The sequence below is a fragment of the Malaya genurostris genome, chromosome 3 (genome assembly GCF_030247185.1).
Source record: "Malaya genurostris strain Urasoe2022 chromosome 3, Malgen_1.1, whole genome shotgun sequence".
Classification (NCBI taxonomy): domain Eukaryota; kingdom Metazoa; phylum Arthropoda; class Insecta; order Diptera; family Culicidae; genus Malaya; species Malaya genurostris.
In genome coordinates, this window is record NC_080572.1 from 163,372,141 (window position 1) to 163,394,414 (window position 22,274).

Here is a 22,274-nt window from a genome sequence, read left to right on the forward strand (position 1 = left end):
GACTTCTATTTTTTTAATTTCCTTCTTACGAAGCTCTCGATCATACTAAAGCTCGCTTTCTTGCAGGTCGCGTTCTAAACGAATTTTTTTTCTGGCATTAATTTTCTTAATTCAGTTTACCTTGAATAAATATTCCGCGTCCATTTCCACTTCCACACGCTTTTTCTCCACTTCCATGGCTTTGAATTTATCTTGCAAAGAAGAAGATAATGGCGGAATTCCACGTTTTTCGGATTTCGTACTCAAACTATCCGAATCTTCCGCGTTATTCTTCGGCCGTGATCCTTTCAGAATTTCCTTTACAGTTTCTTCATCTTCTTTTCGCTCTATATATTCCTTAAATCAGATGTTTGAATTTATCTATAAATTGCAATTATACCTATGTAGTACCTAACCTAACGTTTTAAAGCGACAATCAATGAAAAAATGTTTCCTCAAGTTAAAAACTGAATCCCTTATATGCAATATGGCTTCTTTAAGAGTTGCTCAACGATTACAAATTTGCTCGAACTCGTCAATTGTTCACTGATTGTAATGAGTAAGGGCAACCATAAAGGAGCTCTCTATACTAGTTTTAGCAAAGCATTTCATACACCTATGTTTTTATTCGAACTACAAAATATCGGAGCTCGTTCAAGACTACTCAAATGACTTTAGTTGTATTTTACTAAGCTTAAATGCATGAATTTTTATTTTTTATGAGAAATCATAATCATAAAATAAATAAATCGTGCTTCCAAAAAGTGGATCTACTTCATAGTCCTATAAAATCGGTTTCTTGCCAATTGGCAACATTCACGCATAAAATAAAGTGAATTATGAATTGTGATTGAGTAAATTGCTAAAATATGTTGATCTGATATTGAAGGCAAAGATTTTTATTTGACATGGGTTTGAGGAATCGATGTCGAATGGTGAACAAAAGGCTCAAGTGTGACATCAAACAGTTTTTGTTTGGCAATGCTTGCTAGACTGATAGCTATTGTAAAAATTTGTGCCACTGCGGCCTGATTGAAGAAACTAACAGGTAGTATGCAGCCATCGAATTTTACATTCAATACAATATTTTCAAATATTAAACTTACTTTCTGGTCATTCCTTCGACGACATCCTCCTCCAGCCATTCAATGGCTTTGATTACTTTGTGTGGATCTGCCGGTGGAGGGTACGGCTTTTCAAGCAACAACTTTTCGTTCAGATGGCAGTATGACGTTGATATATAACCAAACATCTAAAATAAATAAAATGCTGATTATACTGGTAACCAATGAACCTCATATATACAAATGGTAAAGAAAATCAGTTTTCTTACATCCAACTTTTTACACTGCTTTGCCAGTTCAACCATCAGTTTAGTTCCCCGAGTGTTGAGGATAACTGCTTTTTTTAGCGCTTCGTCAAATCGAATTGTGGCGGCACAGTGAAAGATGATCGACACGTTTTCGATGATCGTCTGTTTGTCCTTCTCTAAGATACCGAGGCCTGGTTCCATTACATCACCTCCAATCACAACACAGTGATCAATCAGTGTGTTGAGACCTCGAAGTTCTATCACTTTTTCAAATAACTAGAATAAAAAGATTCCTATAAGTATCGATTCATTGTTAAATTCGGTGCAACAGCATGCGACACTCAACCAAGTAATAGTATTAGTTATGTGAACGGTAGCACTCGGTAATTGTGCTAATTATGATTACGACTGGTTGTTTGAGAAATTTTGTTTTCATACAAGCGACACAGAAAGCAAACTAACGTTGTGCCTAATCGATTTGAGTAATTATTTTTAATTGTCTTCTGATAGGATAGTCTGACCGACTACTTTTATGATAGAGAACTTGATCACGAACGTTGTAGTTATTACAGCGCCGCCGTTATTACACCGACAAGCAAGTGTGCGAATGAAAACAAGTCTCTCTGCAGCTGGTAACAGGCTTAGAACATAGTGTTTAAGTTTGTCGATTCGATATGTGTGTGACCCACTTTTGTACACGTCCACTTCATTCAGACACCGGACATAATATGAAGCAACTATAATACTTGTTATGTGCTTCGTAGAATTACCTCATAATTATGAGAATGCAAATCAACCCAATTACAAAATGCGTATGTTTGGATTGAAGCTACCACATACTAAAATAAAATTGTTTCGATCAGAAATGGAGATGTTTTCACAAATACTTCATCAAAACTTCAAAACATCCTCCTCGCTCTGATAAAATGAAAAGAGTTAGCAAAACATTGTTCAATGGACGTTATACAGAAAATATTATTTATGTTTTTAATTTTATTTGCAACTATTTTATGTCTTGTATATTTGACTCAATTATGTTAAATGTACACAGATAAATAAATAAAATTTGCAAGTGATTCAAATCCACATATAACGCAACTCATTGCAAAGTAATTCGTAAATTTAGACGAGATTTTACGAAAAAGACTCAAATTTGTGACAAATAAAACCAGTCTTACACTTTTTGACACCTAAAAATGTATCAGAATGTATAAATCATGTGGTGAGCAAACTGTAAAAGCTAGTCATTTTTTCGGTTCCGGAATTACAGGGTGATGCACCAAAAAAATGAAAAAATAGTCACACACGTTTCTCAGAGATGGCTGAGCCGATTTTCACAAACCTAGATTCAAATGAAAGGTCTTATGACCTCATACAATTTTCTTGCATTTCATTTGAATCCCACTTCCGGTTCCGGAATTAATTGAAAAATGCGCACTTAATTTTCTCGGAAATTTCCTAACCGATTTTCACAAAATAAGAAGCAAATAAAAGGTCTTAAAATTCTTTAAAAAACCTCCGAAATGTTGATAGAGATCCGACTTCCGGTTCCGGTATTACAGCGCGATTAGTGAAAATTTTCAATTCTATGGGTATTTTTTTACAAGCAATGGCGAACGAGGTGCACATTTTTATAAACCTTACTGCTAAATTGATCTAGTTGACAGATCTTGTTAGTTAGTGAATATATAAAACTACTTTGGGACTACTAGTCCCCGGTTTCCGCTTCCGAAACCACCGATAATAGTGAAGAAAAGCTTCAAAAATGGAACTGACTTCGACTTCTCAGCAACGGTTGAGCCGAGTTTCACGAATAAGAATTCAAATTAAAGCTCTCATTGTCACTGTTAAATACACTATGCAATTTCATCTAGATCCGACTTCCGGTTCCGAAGTTATGGGGCATGCAAATTGTCATTCAAATGACGATGCAAATCTAGTACGCGACGGTACGTGCGGCTTTGCTCCGTTCGCAACGTGCTTTGTTCAATTTTGTATAGCATGCAGGATTGCACCATTTAATTTCATATTTTTTAGGTGAAAAAATATAATGCCTTTCTCACATAGAAAGTTTATGCAATCACTGGAAAAATTGACTAGTGAAAATGTTTCTGTGCGTGTATGTGTGTGAGTATTTGTCAAATAATGTCACTCATAAAATAAAAAATCTCATAGTATCATAGGTTGCTACTGAATCCCATCATTCTTTCATAGGGTAAAATGTGTTTAAAATTGCACACCGTCATTTAGAGCCACGATGCAAAAATAGGTAAAATTCTTCTAGATTTGGCTTAAAACTGATTCAATTTGTAGGCTATGTTAGCAACTTACTAAACGAACCGATTTCGGCTATACTGGTTCCAATTTCCCGGTTCCAGAAGTACCGAAAATAGTGGTCAAAAAGTCTAAAACGAGACTCACTCAATTTTTTCAGAGATGATTTGAGCGATTTCCACAAACAGGCTCAAATAAAAGTTCCTATAGTCTCATAGATTACTGTTCAATTTCATCCAAGTTCGACTTCTGGTTCTAGAGCTAAAGTGTGTTCAATCATTTAGTGCGCCGATGCAAAATAAAGAAAAATTCTTGGAAATTAGACATCACTGTTTACAAATTGAAAAGGTTATGTTAGTTTATACCCAAAGAAAGTTTCTTTTTTTTATTCAAGATTGAAGATTGAAATTTCTTCACCGAATCTTTTAGTGATATTTTTGAAAATATAAGTAATATGAGAGAGGGATCATTACACCACTAGGTGGATTAAAAGATGTTTTTTTCCAGTGTGTATAGTATTACATAGAAACATTCATAAGCAACGAAGACTCACTAGAGGGAGGGCGGAATTTCTCAAAAGTCCACATTTTCTTACATGATGAAACGAGGTTTTTATATTGATTAAAAATTTTTAATCTAAGTCAGAAAAAAGCATAGAAATTTATGTCATCCGAGCAAGATGTGTACAAGCGACAGAAATAATAACTAGCTTAATATATATACAGTAAATATCAAGGGGAGAGTCGCTTAACACAAACTATATTGTGCCTCTAAAAACATCCGTGATATACTGTGAGTATAAGTGTGCCACGCTGTGCTCCATGAAACAGCTACTTGTCAAAACTGTGCCCTTTGTGTGCCGCAACTGTGCCACTGTATGAAAACGAAAGTGCCAATATTGATAAATGCACCAACGCATTGTGTTAATGTGTGATTGGCACATTGTTCTAAGCGTCTTCCCCTTGGTAATTATGGTTTTGCAGTATTCCATTATGCGTAGAATTACTTTCTTTTATCGTTACACGAAAATGATGAATTTTTGTGTAACATAATTAACTTGGAACGAGTATTTTCTTGCTTCGAGTGACATAACTCTCACATGCAGTTTTCCTTTCCAGACGTTCAGTATGATATATTCTCTTCGTGAGGAGGAGTGATTATTTGGAACGACAACTTGCACTCTTCGTTGCACGGTCGTGCTGGTGTTGGAGTCTACTGTCGTGAAATGATACTAGATCAGTCTCATTCACTGGATGGATACTGTACTGTGTTCTAAGCAGAAATCTACTCGAGTCGGTTTGTGGTACAATCGGCACTTCAGTGGAGAATCTGTGATAAATTATTTTTGTTTCGACAGTTAGGCAGTTTTAAAGGCACTCAGTTCGAATTATTCACGTTCGAATCTAGTGATCGCATGTCGGACTCAAATCGTAGATTTTAGCATTTCAAATTCTGTTTACTTTTTATGGGTACCCGGCCATTCTCGTATTACTGCAAAAGAATGGGCTGATGAGTTGGCTAGAGCTGGTGCAACGAATGATTTCGTTGGACCTGAACCAACTTTAACACTGTCAACTAGTTGGATAAATCACAATATTCGTTCTTAGGCTGCATCCAAACATGCCAGCTACTGGCGAAGCATACAAATTTGCGCTCAGACAAATGCATTTTTACGAGATTTGAATCTGAAAATGTAAAAAATGTCTACTGCATTTTTCCAAGCATCATTGCAGTATTTTGATCGAAGCTCTAAGGAAATTTCAAACTCAATTATCGCATGGCTACTATCCAGCGTGCTGAATATTATTTACGTGAATACAATTATGGTAGTGGTCATGCCCCAATAGTTATCTCGTTTGTAAAGATGTTATCTCAAAAACTTGATGTAGCCACTAACATCAGAATGATTTTTCCTCATATCTGCTTAATTCGCCTTACTCCATATTGAGAATCGAATCACATTTCTTGGAAATTAAACTTATATTCAAAAAGCAGCGGAAAACATTTATGATATGTTCACAACTCTGTTCCCAATTTCATCTCAATGGATTTTTATTCATCCTATCGTTGGTTCTATGTTCACCCTATTGATTAGCAATTGCGATTGCAATCAAAACAAAATACTGCATTATTACACTCTCAGGTTTCAAATGTCAGAACTCTTCTCAAAAGGGCGTAGTGCCAACTGTGGGACAACACACGATATTTTTAGAATCAGAAGAGCTTTTAAAAATGATTGGGTCGTCTTCGTTTCCTTTCGTTTTACATTTAAAATTGTACTGTGAGAATAATCTGGATTGACCTTTTTAAAAATATGAAAATATCAGCTGCACAGCCGATGAAACACACACAGCGCTATGTTAACATATATCTGAATGAAACCAATTTTCCTACTAGAAATGCTACTAGATTTGCCATAATGGTTATTATTGCACTTTCTACTAATATACGAAACCGAAACAGTTTTATTGAATATAAATATCGATAATATAATTAAACAGGTCACGGATACCAAAAATAAAATGGTTGATAGTAATTCAAAGAAGAAAACACTTTTTAATCGATTGAGTGGTGAAATGATGCCTTTCTTATATTATTTATATTTTCAAAAATACAACGAAGGTTTTGTCAAGAAAATTTTTATCAAACCTAAATAAAAGTAGAAACTTTTTTTGTGTATAAACATAACCTTTTTAATTTGTAAACAGTTATGTCAAGTTATGAGGAATTTATCTTTATTTTGCATCGTCGCACTAAATGACGGTTTGAAATTTTTAACACACTTTACCCTACAGCTCCGGAACCGGAAGTCGAACCCGGATAAAATTTAACAGCAACCTATGAGAATATAGGACCTCTCATTTGAACCTAAGTTAGTGAAAATCGATCAAATCATCTCTAAGAAAATTGAGTGAGTTTTGTTTTAGAATTGTTGACCACTATTTCTGGTACTTCCGAAACCGGGAACTGAGAACCGGTACAGCCGAAGACGGTTCGTTTAGTATGTAGTAATATTACATTACATTACAATGAACACTAACTCTAAACAAAAAGTAGCTGTCATTTTCAGATTCGATTTAATGACTTTTACATTTCGTTGTGCTTTAATTTCTTATCATTTTCATATACAGATTTTCAATACAGAATTTTGATCCCCCGATGTATATTTAAAGATTTTCTCCTAAAAATATAGATTTGAATGTGGCAATTCTGCACGCTATACGAAATTGTTTAAAACACGTTGCGAACAGAGCAAAGGTGGTGATGTTTTCTACCAGGTACTAGTTAAATACCCATGAAGTTGAATTTTTTTTGCTTATTTGAATCTTAGTTAGTGAAAATCGGTAAAAAAATTTTCGAGAAAATTGATAGCGCATTTCTCATTAAATTGTACATATTACCTTGTAATTCCGAAATCGGAAGTAAAGATGAAACTCAACTGTATGCCTCGGTACAGTAGATTTATTTACGCTCAAACCTGCTTGTGGATTTGGCGTGAAAGTTGTGCGAAAAGTCAAACGTAAAAAAGTTGATTATGAAAAATTATTTTTCTAAATTTAACGCGATCGGGAAAACAGCACACTCAAATGTCTTACTAACGTTTGAAACCATGTCACTTAGTTGTGAAGGATCCGTTATCCGGTTTTGTAGCGTGTACTTTATTTAACCGGCTTCTCGGCCACTCATGAAAAGTGACCTTCAATGCCAGTTTTCCTTTGCGAATAGCCTAGATAGCCGTGCAGTATCGGTAACGGTTTCCGTTCGGCTAATGAATACGTTACGGTTCACCAATCTCGGTGGCTCAGATAGATAAGCCGCGTGGCATCCGGCGAATTTTTTTCAATCAAGAAATGATTATCTGTTTTCTTGTTCCATATCGTAGAAGGCCTCAAAGCTAGAAGCTCCCAAGTCAAGGTGCAGTTCCTTGTCGATGACTGAATTGCTGCATGAGCTTAAATAAGGCAGAAATGAACAAAATATCTAGAACTTCGCCCTTGTTCTGTTAATGGGACCTTCTCCTGTAAACGGGGGTTCAAAAAAAAACAATGAATTCCCTAATCTTGATATTTTATGTAATTATAATAACTGTAGACTGCTACAGTGCTAATATTATGTAAAAATATTAAGTCAATTCCGAGATATGATTACTCGAAGTTGGCCACGCTACCCTGTGAACGACCAAAAGGTTAAAGCCGGGGTAAAACAAATGATATTAATAATAATAATAATAATAATAATAATAATAATAATAATAATAATAATAATAAGTGGGCCATGCTGAGATTAATAATGTGCATGGAATAACCTCAGAAGTTTATTTTGAAACAAACAATGTTCTAGGGGTTTTGTTTGTTTTTGCCTTTCTCATATAGAAAGGCTATGCAATCACTGTGAAAATCGACTTTTTAACCGAGGCCCGGAGGGTCAAAGGTCATATACCATTCGACTCAGCTCGACGAACTGAGCAAATGTCTGTGTGTGTGTATGTGTGTGTATGTAACAAAAATATGCACTAAACCGATTTTCACAAACAAAGATTCAAATGAAAGGTCTCATAGTCCCATAGCCTGTTATTGAATTTCAATCCGACTTCCGGTTCCGGAGATATAGGAAAAATGAAAAAAATATGCACTCACTTTTTTCAGCTATGGCTGAACCGATTTTCACAAACTAAGATTCAAATAAATGGTATTATGGTCCCATAGCTTGCTATTGAATTTCATTCCAATGTGACTTCTGGTTCCGGAGTTATATGCTAATATGTGCAAATTTGAGAAAAAGTTTACACTCAATTATCTCTGGAACAACTCAACCGATTTTCGCAAACTAAGATTGAAATGAAAGGTCTTATAATATCCTAAAAATTTGTAGAACTAAAGCGTGATAAGTGGAAAATTACCAATTTTATTAGCATTTTTCCACGAACGATGGATAAAAACAGGTACAAATCCCATGAAGCTGATTCATGCTGTTTAGATTGACTTACATATGAAGAAGTAACAGAAACGCAGGTTCGTTTCGTTTGTTAGATTTCGTTTAATTGGTTTAATCGAAATAGAGCGTAAAGGTTTAACTACGTTCAAAACTGTTCCAATTTGTAGGTCATATTTGTTGGTAGCAAACGAACCAACTTGGGCTATTCCGTTTATCTGAATCCGTGTTCTAAAGAATTGGAAATAGTAATTGAAAACTGCAAAAAAGGATCTCACTCACTTTTCTTGGAGATGGCCAAATCGATTTTCACAAACTTATAGGTTCAAAAGAAAAGTCTTACAGTTTCAAAGGGACTTGCTTAATTTGTTATGAGTATCGGTTCCGAAACTACAGGTTAAACAGGATTTGTAGAGTTTGTGAGAATAGGTCCGAACAAATTTTCCTATTTCTATTCAATAAACATTTTTTTTTGCAAATTTCGCGGTTATGATGTAATTAGTAATATGAGAAAGGCATCATTACACCACTAGGTGGATTAACATAGGTTTTTAAGTCTTCATCGATTAGATTTGATTAAATCGTTCAAATGAACAGATGAGATTTATAAAAGTTTTATTGTAAGATATCCTCTTCGTTTGGAACGACAGCTTGATGAACACGTAGTTGGTTATACAGACTGTTCTCTGTTAAATGGTCGTGCTAGTGACTACTGTCGTGAAATGTCGTCTCATTCACTGTATTGTCTTCGAAACACAAAATCTATGCGATTCTGTGTGATACACAATCGAATTTAGAAGAGAATCAGCGTTAAAGAAAAATTCGTTTTTGTTAGACTTAAATGGAAGATTTCAGTATTTCAAATATTGTTCACTACGTATGGGTTTCGGCCTGATATGGTATTACTGGAAACGAATAGGCTGATGAGTTGGCTAAAGCTGCACGTAAAAAAATAAACCATTGATTGTACAGCATAAACAATTGATTCACAATTAGATATATGAGTTACAATACATTTTATTGTATCTTGACAAGATTGTTTTCATTTCCAACGATTCAATGTATTGTTTCTACGATTCTAAAATAGAATTTATTTGTACACGTGCTGTTTCGAACAATATGCAAACTGTACATTTTATTGTTTTCCAAAAAACATGTATGAGAAAACTTTATGATTTGAATTGTTACGATAGTTAACAACCTATACATTCTATTGTGAAAAACATTTTCACAATTAATTGAATAGTGTATAACAATACATTAAAATATTTTTCAACGGTCAAAGCATAGTTGTGGCAGGTTTTGTAACAGCAAATCGTATTGTTTTTTACAATATTTTTTATTCGGGTGGAGCAACGCACGATATCGTTAGGCCAGATTCACCTTTACCACTCTCAAAGAGCAAGAATAAAGCACAGGATTCGTTCGCACCATTGCACTACTCTTGTTAACTAATTGAATCTGTGTATGGTGAGCTAAAATTGAAGAATATGCTATCGTTTCTCGCTAGATGTGGAATGGAGATATAGTTCTTCCAGTAGTGAATGAATCCTTTTTGTATTTACCTCAACAGGATTAAGAAGATTTTTGGACATCGTTCAAGGAGTGCCGAATTCACTTATATTATGAAATGTGTTGCATCCTTCCGGGGATGCAGAATTGACATGCTATGAAAAATCTAAAAATTCTACTGGGAATGGGAGATTTTATCAAATGTTTCATTTTGTAATCTTAAAACAACTCATTATCATTTTGGAAATGGAAAATGATTTATTTTGCTGTATTTCTGCCAAAAAGTTCCCTTGCATGCTCGTTTTATGCTTCTCTTCCTATGACGAAAATTATGTGACGTCGCAAGGTACCAATCGCCAAATATCCAACCGGCCGCTTGAGTCAATTGGTTCTGATTTCTGAGAGAATGTATGATAGCAATGAGCATGCTTTGTGAAATGGTTCAGTTATTGATGATCGAAACTATTCCGCTTTGCTATGCATTTGGCTGATCGTTTATGTAACATGACCGCTCTTCCTTTTGTTAAACTTATTTTTTTAATGATCTTTAATATAGTACATATGACAAAATGTGCGAAACATTTTCTTCATAAAATTATTCATACATTCTACACAGCATCGACCTTAAAGGGTCTTTCTGTATTCCGGATGTCAGTCCGCTCGAAGGTGAACGTCTCTTGAATCAACTGTTTTTCAATAAAACATGATTTTAGCACCTTTCTGGAACTAAGTAGAGACAAATATAATATTTCATTCTATTTACTGAAATTATGCAAATATGTTTACATGCACGATTACTCTCAGGTCTCTTACTAACTACGGATCAGCATCGTCATCGTATCGGTTAGTGGCTGTACACGATTACTTCATTCATCGATCGAGTTTGCTTTTTCTTTTTACTTCTTACGCAAGCCAAGGTTGCTTGGCCATCTCATCGTTATTTGCGCTTGGCCACATTACCCATCAGCGCAAGTTCATCCCACAATTTTACTGTTTTACTGCATATAGATATAAGATTGCGCTTATTGTTATATAATAAAAATATTTTAGAGCATATTTAAAAAAGTACTGTTACCATCTAGTAGAAATATCTATTAATTTGTAGCAATTTACGCTTGTTTTGCCTACGGAAATTAGGTTATGATCATTATGGTATGATGTGTGTATAATATAAGTACGTACGATTTCATTATGCTACGGCGAGTTTTTGACCTTGTCTCGCTTCATAGGAAATTTTCGCGTTCGCGGGTCATGGGCTGAGAATTGCGGGACAGATAAAATAATGTTGGTGGCCTACTTTATAAATGTTAAACTTGAGCGAGACATCACGGGCAATTCTACAGCGATTTTTTTGAATAAATTAATGTAATACATAGTTATCACATGTAATATTACTATCCAGTTTTGCACTTGAGTATTTCTCTTCGATTTGAATATATGAATGTTGATTGATATTCGCATTCCGTTGTGAATTTAAATAATTGAGCCCTTCATCACAAGTTAACTCCAAGTACTTAGTACTCCAAGGTACATCATTGAAATGTGATTTTCTAGTAAAAATATTTTGAATCAAAAAATGTTCAATGCACCGAAGCGAACACAAGTTCCAACTCAGGTTTTTATTGATTTTTTCGATAATTGTGTCTTTTTCGAAAGCTAAAGAAACAATTTGTCTCAAGGGGTAAAGCAGCAAATGAGTGTTAAAAAATTACTTACCGGATTAGCAAACATTTCTTCTAAGCGTTGTTTCGGGAATTTCCCCTTCTTCGGTCGGACTAGTAGATATATTTTGGCTACTTCTGTGCATCTGAAAGCGAACAGGTAATTGAGGTGTATTTTTCTATCAACCTCCATGATATACGCCGTAAATCGTACCTCAAAAGCTTTTCTATAAGCGCCTTTCCCATGAACCCAGTACCTCCGGTGATTAGCACATGTCGATTTCGAAACATTGGTCCAATACGATCTTTTCCATCGTTGTTGTCCATCTAGAGCGGTTGGAGAAGGATGTGAGAATTAGAATTGAATACAGAATTTCATTACTACGATACAAAATAACTGTGACTAATAAAACTACGATTGTGTTATAATTCAAGTTATTACTCACAAGTTTTATACGAATTACGTAAAGATAATGATAAGGTTACTTTATGTCCAATAAAATAATGATTTTTCAAATCCACATAACTTAGAAGAGGTTAGAATGCAACATGATGTTGCAGTATTGAAAACGAACGGGTGTTAGCAATATAATGGCTAAGTTTATAAAGGCACAAATGAGGTTTTTGATCGACGACTGACTGCACACTTGACTGGTGGGACACAGAAATTGAGAGTCATGTGTGGAGAAACTGCAGCCTTGAATTAGATACTGTTAGTTGCAATCAGAAAGTATGTTAGTGTTCGCAATTCTGCTAATTGTTAAGGTAGGTTCTATCAGTAATATATTTGCCATACAGACATTGTGCATTAAGATGTTGGCAGATCAACCTGACGGTAAGCAGAAAGTGCTACATATAAAGATTACCTGTGATAATGTTGGTTTGTTCAAGCGTGTTCAAGTAAAATTCAATCTTAATGAATGCTCGAATGATTTGAATTAAACTCAGGTTTCTTTTATCCAAAAATAATTATCGTAGGAGTTTAAGGAATATTTCTGCTCTCCACCCTAACCCGAGATTGTATGTCGGTTGACCCAGTCAGGTAAAAGTGAAATTATTTTCCAGCACAACAACGCCATCGAACGGCAGTAATTCAACATATTATGTCATATTCATCACTCGCTTGCGAGAGTGTCCCTTTTTTTCAACGCTCATGGGATAACTATAATCGGCGACACTGCGTTCTTGCTACTATAAAATAATCTTTCCAATCGTTCTCAACTACACTCAAGTCTATACTTAATCGATTTTTTCTTGCAGTTTTTTTTTCATGAAAATTTGAATTAAAAAAAGGGGTCGTCGAATGTGATTTTATGTCAAATTTCATATTCGATGTCTAATACAAGGTCATCAAATCAATAGATAGATAATTCTGTTTCATTGGTTTTCGAAATTTGTTCCTTTTTGATCATTTAGGGGTTAGCCAAATTTTGTGATAGGGCACATAACCGTTTTTAATCCTTTTTGATGTTAATTAATCGCGTGGTCGTTTGCTGGCGCATTATTACACTAATCGTCGCTTGGATATTAGTTAAGGAAACCTGTTTTAATCCACCTTGTGGTGTAATGATGCCTTTCTCATATCCATCATACTATCATATATAATACCGGGTAATCTTCAAAATTATTTTTCTTCGATTCTTAAAAGAATAACCGAAATAGATTTGTTTGACCGTCTACTGATAAAAACTATCAATTGGAAAAGATTTGAGGTCGATTTAGAAAACTTTTTACGGTTTTTCGCTCTTTTCAGTGATGGTATAAAATTTTTAACACACTTTACCCTATCACCCTTATTCTGAATAACGTCGTATCGTTTATTCCCTCGTATTTCATTTGTATTCCCCATAACGCTAGCAAAATCAAAGGTAGCTATGATTCGATCGAACCACATTCGATCGAACCACATTCGATCGAAAAATCAATACGTCGTTATTCAGAATACCTAAGTTTGTAAAAATCGGTGAGGCCATCTATGAGAAAAGTTAGAACACATATTTTAATTTTTTTGAACATTTTACCCCATAACACCGGAACCGGAAGTCGGATCCGAATAATATGCAGGAATTTTGTATGGGACCACAAGACCTTTCATTTGAATCTAAGTTTGTGAAAATCGGTTCAGCCATCTCCGAGAAAAGTTAGTGCAAAAAACGTTACATACACACATACGCACATACACACACACAAACATTTTGCGTACTCGACGAACTGAGTCGAATGGTATATGAAACTCGGCCCTTTGGGCCTCGGTTCAAAAGTCGGTTTTCACAGTGATTGCATAACCTTTCTATATGAGAAAAGCAAAAAAAAATTTTTTTTCGATTCTCAAAAGAATATCCGAAATCGGTTTGTTTGACCGTCTACTGATAAAAACCATCAAATTGGAAAAGATTTGAGGTCGATTTAGAATTTTGTTAAGGTTTTTACCCATTTTCAGTGATGGTATACAATTTTTAACACAGTTTACCCTATATTTCCGGATCCGGAAGTCGGAACCGCATGAAATTCAGAAATAACGCATGGGACCACAGGACCTTTCATTTGAACCTAAGTTTGTGAAAATCGGTCGCGCCATCTATGAGAAAAGTTGGAACACATATTTTCATTTTTTGCACATTTTACCCCTTAACTCCCGAACCGGAAGTCGGATCCAAATAATATTCAGGAATTTTCTATGGGACCTCAAGACCTTTCATTTGAATCTAAGTTTGTGAAAATCGGTTTAGCCATCTCTGAGAAAAGTTAGTGCACTTATTTTCACAACTTTTTGCACATTTTACCCCATAATTCCGGAACCGGAAGTCGTATCCAAATAATATGCAGGAATTTTGTATGGGACCACAAGACCTTTCATTTGAATCTAAGTTTGTGAAAATCGGTTCAGCCATCTCCGAGAAAAGTTAGTGCAAAAAACGTTACATACACACATACGCACATACACACACATACACACACATACACACACAGACATTTTGCGTATTCGACGAACTGAGTCGAGTATATGACACTCGGCCCTCCGGGTCTCGGTTCAAAAGTCGGTTTTCACAGTGATTGCATAACCTTTCTATATGAGAAAGGCAAAAATATATTCATTTAATGAAAAATGGCAAAATTTGAAATTATTTGCTTTAATAGTGTTAATTTTTTCCAAAGTATTCATAAGCTAGGGAAAAGTCTGTTTAAAATGTAAAATTTTGTTTCAACCCCGAACCAAGCCATAATTGCTGTTAGAACAGAATTTTATACGCCCACTTTTGTATTTACGGGTGAAAAAATAACCCTAGTTTTGGGATTTTTTTAGAGCTACATTGCATTGAGTCCTAAATATGGAACACGCATTTAAAAAAATTCTGCAAAACGTTGTAATGTATATTTTTCACCGATTGCATGATGTTCCATATTTAGGACGCATTCTCAACTTACAAAATAAATTTCATACAATTCCCTTCATATCGAGAGAAGTTAGAGGCATCTACCTTACAAAGCAGTATAGTTATAGTAGCTGCTTTTTTAGACCTTAACGTTTTGTTTAAATTTTTCAATTTTGTTGGTTGTTTAACTCAAAAATGCGATTTTTCATTAAATAATCGGCTATTCTGTAGCTGTGAAGCCTCCCCAAAGTAACAAAAAAACGAAAAGATAACGTCTGATCTGGTCTAGTATTTTACATGTAGAAAGTGTAGGCAAAGTTAAAAAAACAATGGTGAAGTAGTTTTCGAATGACGATGGACACGGATTTTCAAAACCTGCTTTCAAGAAAACCGGTTTTAAAGTTTATAGTTCATAAAATTGAAGGAAACAATCTGGGCGTCCTACGCTTTCGAAAAATCGTATTTTTATTTGTATTTTGTCATAATAAAACATTTCAAGAATGTTTTGTCAAATTTTTATGTCAATCGAAGCCGAACTCTTGGTCCTGTGCGCCGAGCTCTCGTTTCTTCGCTGTATGAGATAAGTAAACCCCCAAGCATTTCACAGAATATTCTTGAAATGTTTTACTTAATGTTTACTAATGCAAAAAAATAAACCATTTTTTTTTAATGTTAGACCCTACCCGCCCCTTAACTGAGTACTTCAAAAACATGCTTTGGCACGTGTAATTTTTAGCAGACTTAAGCATTCACACTTAATTTCGTTCGGTAATTCTTGCCTCTTTTGACGAGTTTTCAACAGCCGAACTACCGAATATTTCCATTCTACTGATATATCAGCACAAATGAACATTTGTTGACAGCAGTACCTCAAAGTACCGCAGTGATAAAACGTGAATTTTACCAATAAAATCACCTATCGAGATTTGAGCAGCTGAGGTCGGTAATCCAGTTTAAGTGTGTTAGCATTCTTCGGAACCACATTTTTGAGAGAGGAAATTTTCTAAAAACGTAAAAGGAATTTGAAAATTTTAATAAAGAAACGATTTTAAGATTAATTGAAATTACTTTGAAAACTAACAACACCGACGAATATCAGTGTAAAAAGTACATGTGGATTGATCATAAAGGTATCATCTCACTGGTAGGGTTAAGATCGTTATTGTTATGAGGCTTTTATGCGAATTTTCAAAGTTATGCGGTTTTTTATGCGGCACGTATCCCCCGCATAAAAAAAGAGTTTACTGAAACTTTTTCCATCATAAATTTATAACGAGTATTTATAAGGACGGATTGATGTGGGACTACTTTAATGATACGACTGGTAAAGTTTGTTATTCTTGGGTTTTATTACTCGTCGCTAAGCTATACACTTAAACTGAATTACCGATCTCAGCTGTTTAATCCTCGGTAGCTGATTAAAAAAAACATTAAAATAACGTTTCAACACAGCGGTACCTTAACTACTGCTGCCAACAAATTTTTATTTGTGCTAATGTGTGTTTAGTGTGTAGGAATTATCGGCTGTAAACGCTACAGCATATATACTTGTATACTTTAGAAATATCGGTTGTCTATGCTGCAGATTCTCCTGCTTACGATAATCGAAGTAATTAGGCATGTCTTTGCAGCACAGTTCAGTTATGATCCATTATAAAGAGTGCTTGGAACAAATAATATTGAACTATGATTTTCCAGACTGATTTTCTATGCAACACTCTAAAATGTGACAGGTATCACTCTGAAACTGTGTGTCATATACCATTCGTCTGTGTGGTTGTGTGTATGTGTGTGTAACAAAAATATGCACTAGATTATCTCGGAGATGGCTGTCCCGTTTTTCACAAACTTGGATTCAACGTTTGTAAAATAATGATGTAAAATATGAGGAAATGCACTAAATTTTCTCAGATACCGCTTAACCGAGTTTCTCTGATTTAGATTCCGATGAAAAGCCCTATAAACCCATAGCCTGCTATTGAATTTCATCCGGATCCGATTACTGGTTCCGGAGTAACGGGGTAAAATGTGCAGTCAAAAGTGCACTCGATTTTCTCTGAGACCGCTCGACCAATTATCACACGCTTAGGTTCAAATGAAGTGTCTGGCAATTCCATAAAATCATATAGGATGTTATTCGGATGCCACTCTGGGTTCCAGAATTACAAATTGATAAGTGTAAAGATTTCAATTTTAAGAGCAAGTTTCCATGACACTAAAAAATCAAAATTTCAATTATTCGTATAATTCTTTAATAGGACAGGCCTGGTTTATTTATGATCAAGTACATTAATTTTGGACCGAAGGACCGGATGTACCGAAAAAAGTGATTGTAACTCCAAACCGAAAATCATTCAAATTTCTCAGAAACGGCTGGACCGATTTTTTCAAATGATCATAGCCCCATAAGTTGATGAAGGATTTTTTTCGTATCCGACTTTGGGTTCCGAAATGACAGGGTGAAGTGTGCATGAAATTGCAATCCGTAATTTAGAGCGACAATGCAAAAAACGGAAAAAAATCTGTCAAATTTAGCTCAAAACTGTTTCAATTTGTAGTTTATGTTAGTTTCTGGCCAAATGGACCGTTTTCAGCTATGACAAATCTCAGTTCCGGTGTTCAAAAATTCGTAAATGGAATTCTCTAAACTTTCTCAGAGACAGTTGAGTCGATTCTCACAAACTTAGGCTCAGATGATAGGTCTTATGGTCGTCTAAACTGTTATTGATGTTGTTCGGATAGAACTCCCGTTTCCGAAACAACAGGGTGAAGCGTGATTGAAAATTCAAGACCGTCGTTTAGAGCGACGATGCAGAAAACCGAAAAATTCTTCCAAACTAAGCTCAAAACAGTTTAGTGTCATGGAAACCAATCGTCAGATTAAGATAGCTTTTTGTGACATGATTCTAATTGAACGTTTGAGAATTTAACTCTCATCACCCTGTAATACCGGAACCGGAAGACGGTTACGGATATAATGTAACAATAATCTTTCATATGAATCTAAGTTTATGAGAATCGGTTGCATAATCTCTGAAAAATCGAAATCAGTTCCAGTTTTTAAGTATTTAATTATTGTTTCCGGTACTTTCGGAAACAGAAACCGGAGACCGGAATAGCCGAAATAACTATTTATTTGCCAATCTTCTCAATAAACTAGAAAAACTTACTGACTAATATAAATTTGATTTTTTTCCATTCCATCTCAGCAAAGTGGGTGCCCATTTGGGTATGTTTTTCTAATTATCTCTCTGTAATTCCGGAACCGGAAATCGGATTCGGATAAAATTCAGTAGCAGGGTATGATATTACAAGATCTTTCAATTGAAGCTTAGTTTGTGAAAATTGGTTTAACTGAAAAAGTCCAGTGTGTAACTAGGATCGTAGTACTAAACAAGCAATGATTCTGTACACTAAAAATCGACTGCAAAGTCTGTCAGAAGGTCAAATTCCACAAAAGGAATGTAATACCAAGACTTTGCTTTGGAAAAGTCAACTGCACATTTTGTCACATACACATACTCATATAGGCATACATTTTCTTATCTCGACGAATTTTTCGAATGGTATATGGCACTCATCCTTACAGGCGTCGGTTCAAAAGTCGGTTTTCGAATTAATTGCATCCCGTTTCTTCATAAGAATGGTTCCATGTACCATATATTATGTACCATTTGAACGTAATCTGGTGCAACCATATTTCAATTGAACGTTGACCACACAGTCGAATTCTTCATGTTTACGTTATTTATATGATTATATCTCCGAAACCGGAAGTGTCTGCCAATTGTACTGTGAACTTGATCCCTATAGTAGCTTTCAAATAAGCTTAAGATTTTTGAAATCGACTCAATAATCTCCGAGAAAATTGAGCTGATAAAGCGTCGAAGGAAGTAATCGAATACACACACACACATACACACACACATACATACATACACACATACACACACACACACACACACACACACACACACACACACACACACACACACACACACACACACACACACACACACACACACACACACACACACACACACACACACACACACACACACACACAATGTCCGACGATTATTTTAGCAATTCTATATTGTGTCTATAGAGCAAATGTCAAAAAGAATTTCGAATAATAATGCATACCCTTGATTTTTAATGTCAGAGTGTGATAACTGCAACGAGCTATACGAAACCATTCGCCTTTTTGCTTTTATGTAAAATCTATTTCGAGAGCGCGAAAAGTTACATGCAATTTTGACCAAACTTTTCAGAAAGAGTTTAGCACCCAAAAAATTTTATTGTGCTATGGATCTATGATTTCCAGTGTTCAATTAATGTGAGGTCTTATTTATGTCATAATATTGAGTTGGATATAAAATAACATTCCTTGCTATGTGCTATAACAGCAAAACGTTGATTGATTCACTAAAACTTTCGATTTTTATTTCCTCTATGTTCCAATTTGAACTACGATACTCTTTTGATATCCCACCGATAACCTCCAAGACCGTCCGGTAGATGGTTTCAATTTTGTTGTTTTGGTTTCTTTTGAAAAGGAACCGATTCGCATGTCATTAGATTTTCGACTTTTCTGGGCCATCGACACAAGTTTGGCGGTCAATGTCAAGCGACTGAGCGTCTTTCAGTGTGATCAGCGACAAGTCGTTACGTAAAAGGACGGAGTTAAAACGAGTTGCTATGTTTGTAGTAGTTAGTGGTTTTGGCTTTGTCGAATGTAGTAGATTGTTTTCCTGAAGTCAATGGCATTAAATGGGTTGCGTGGAATAGATTTTGTGAGGCTGTGAACAGTCTAGCAGTTGCCGCTCTTGTACTAAAAGAGCTAAGATATACAATAAGATATTCTATAGCAAAAATCACTGTGATCGGATTATTATTTACATATCTGCTAGTAAACCAGCTATTTTGGGATACTACTATGAAACTAGGTTGATTAGCCATATTGCTAGACGCCTTGAAATGCTCCACGGACTCATTAATAATTCGTGAAGCAACGAAAACAGTTAACTGTATTATTATATTTCTGAACAAAAGTTATATTTTAATACTTAACGCAACACCGGACAAGCTTTTCTCAAATAACACCTCGATTCAATCAGTACACAAACTAAAACATCAAACTTTCCATTGGTTTGGCCAAACTTTCGACCTATGCCGTATAGTTTTGAGCAAACATACTGAATGGCATGTAATAAAAAATGATTCGATTTTCGAAGCATTTGGCAATAGCTTTGGAAATAGATAAGCAGAAAGCGTTTCAAAGTACTTGGTCAATTTTAAATTCAACTTCCTGAAAGTAATTGACCGACTCAATAACATTTCGGTTTGAGACATCAGTGTTTCTGGGAAAAACGAAGGCTTTGATTTTAAAGCAATAATTAAAATAAATCGCAGAACGTCAGCATTAGCTCATTGGGCAATAGATGTTTTATTTATCAAGATAGCTTCCACAATGGATGTTAGATCGTGATAGAATTTACTTCAAGGAAACATCAACTGCGTCTCGCTGCAACAACTTGGACAGCAATAAATACCTAATATATAGGTTTTTTTATGACGATCAACAGTGAAACTAAGATAATTAAAATCACTACTCAGATAACAAGGATAAACGGACAGCTCTACCGCAACCTTCGGTTTTTTTTTGAGAATAGCTGGGTTGCTGAAGTAAAGAAATTTTAGTTGACAAATTTGTGTGTTCACACGAGTATATTTTGAAGCTCCTCATTCGACTCTTTCGATTCAGTATGGATAGTTTTTTTTTCAATATTTCAACTTTTTCAAAATTTTTTCTCACCAAAGTGTGAAGTATAATTGTTACTATTCTGATATTCGTTTCGAATATTTAATATAAATTATTATATTTTTGTAATAGCCGGGTATATTAATTAAAAGTGCGACTTAGTAGACTAGGCATACATCGTCATTGTTTTTTTTATGTTATACAACTAAAACAGCAGCGTAACCATCAGTCGTGATGATGAAACGGCTATGAGCGGTATTATTTTAGACTCAACCGATTTTCGCAAACTAAGATACAAATGAAAGGTCTTATAATATCCTAAAAATTTGTAGAACATTTTATCTGGATCCGACTTCCGGTTCCGGAACTAAAGCGTGATAAGTGGAAAATTACCAATTTTATTAGTATTTTTCCACGAACGATGGTTAAAAACAGGTACAAATCCCATAAAACTGTCTGATAAATTCTTCTAGTTTGCAGAGCTTGTTAGTTTGTGGGGATGAATACTTAATTCGGCACTACTGGTCCCCTCTTTTCCTGTTCCGAGAGCACCGAAAGTGGAGAAGAAAAACTCCTAAATTTAAATTCACTTCGATTTATCTGCGATGCTTGAACCGATTTTCACAAATCTTGACTTCATTTAAAGTTCATACTGTCTTTAAAGCTACTGTGAAATTTCATCCGGATCCGACTTCCGGTTCCGCAGTTACAGGCCGATGAGTGTCAAAGTTTTCAAATCGCCATATAGAGTGACAATATGTACAACACCGAAAGAAGAAGAAAACACAAAACGAACAAGGCGTGCTTTGTTCTATTTCGTACACGTTGTATAGTGATGTCAATAATAATAATAATAATATTAATAATAATAATAAGAATAATAATAATAATAATAATAATAATAATAATAATAATAATCCTACTACATGTTTTATGCTGCTGATGCATGCTGTTTAGCTTGACTTACATATGCAGAAGTAACAGAAACGCAGCTTCGTTTCGTTTGTTAGATTTCGTTTAATTGGTTTAATCGAAATAGAGCATGAGATCGTAAGTATAGGTTTAACTACGTTCAAAACTGTTCCAATCTGTAGGTCATATTTGTTGGTAGCAAACGAACCAACTTCGGCTATTCCGTTCATATAAATCCGGTTTTGGAAGAACTGGAAATAGTGATTCTATTCACTTTTCTTGGAGATGGCCAAACCAATTTTCACAAACTTATAGGTTCAAAAGAAAAGTCTTACAGTTTCATACGGAATTCCTTAATTTGTTGTGGATACTACTTTCGGTTCCGGAACTACAGGGTAAACAGGATTTATAGAGTTTGTGAGATTAGGTCCAAACAAATTTTCCTATTTCTATTCAATAAAGAGTTGTTTTTTCACGGTTATATTTATGATGTAATGAGTAATATGAGAAAGGCATCATTAAACCACTACGTGGATTAAAATAGGTTTTTATGC

General features: G+C 35.0%; 1 protein-coding gene across 2 annotated transcripts in view; it reads right to left on the reverse strand.

Moving 5' to 3' along the window:
* The window catches only part of LOC131436676 (putative fatty acyl-CoA reductase CG5065), a 30,257-nt gene that overhangs the window by 4,422 nt on the left and 3,561 nt on the right, over positions 1 to 22,274 (reverse strand). The window contains exons 1-5 of one of the 2 annotated variants that reach the window (XM_058605536.1): positions 12,117 to 12,135; positions 11,885 to 11,997; positions 11,726 to 11,816; positions 1,313 to 1,567; positions 1,086 to 1,231 (exon numbers count right to left, since the gene is read on the reverse strand). In XM_058605536.1, the coding sequence (XP_058461519.1) occupies positions 1,086 to 1,231; positions 1,313 to 1,567; positions 11,726 to 11,816; positions 11,885 to 11,997 (605 nt within the window). In that variant the 5' untranslated portion in view covers positions 12,117 to 12,135. Of the gene's footprint in view, positions 1 to 1,085; positions 1,232 to 1,312; positions 1,568 to 11,725; positions 11,817 to 11,884; positions 11,998 to 12,116; positions 12,136 to 22,274 lie in introns of those variants that run through there. The other variant, XM_058605535.1, reaches the window with a different exon arrangement.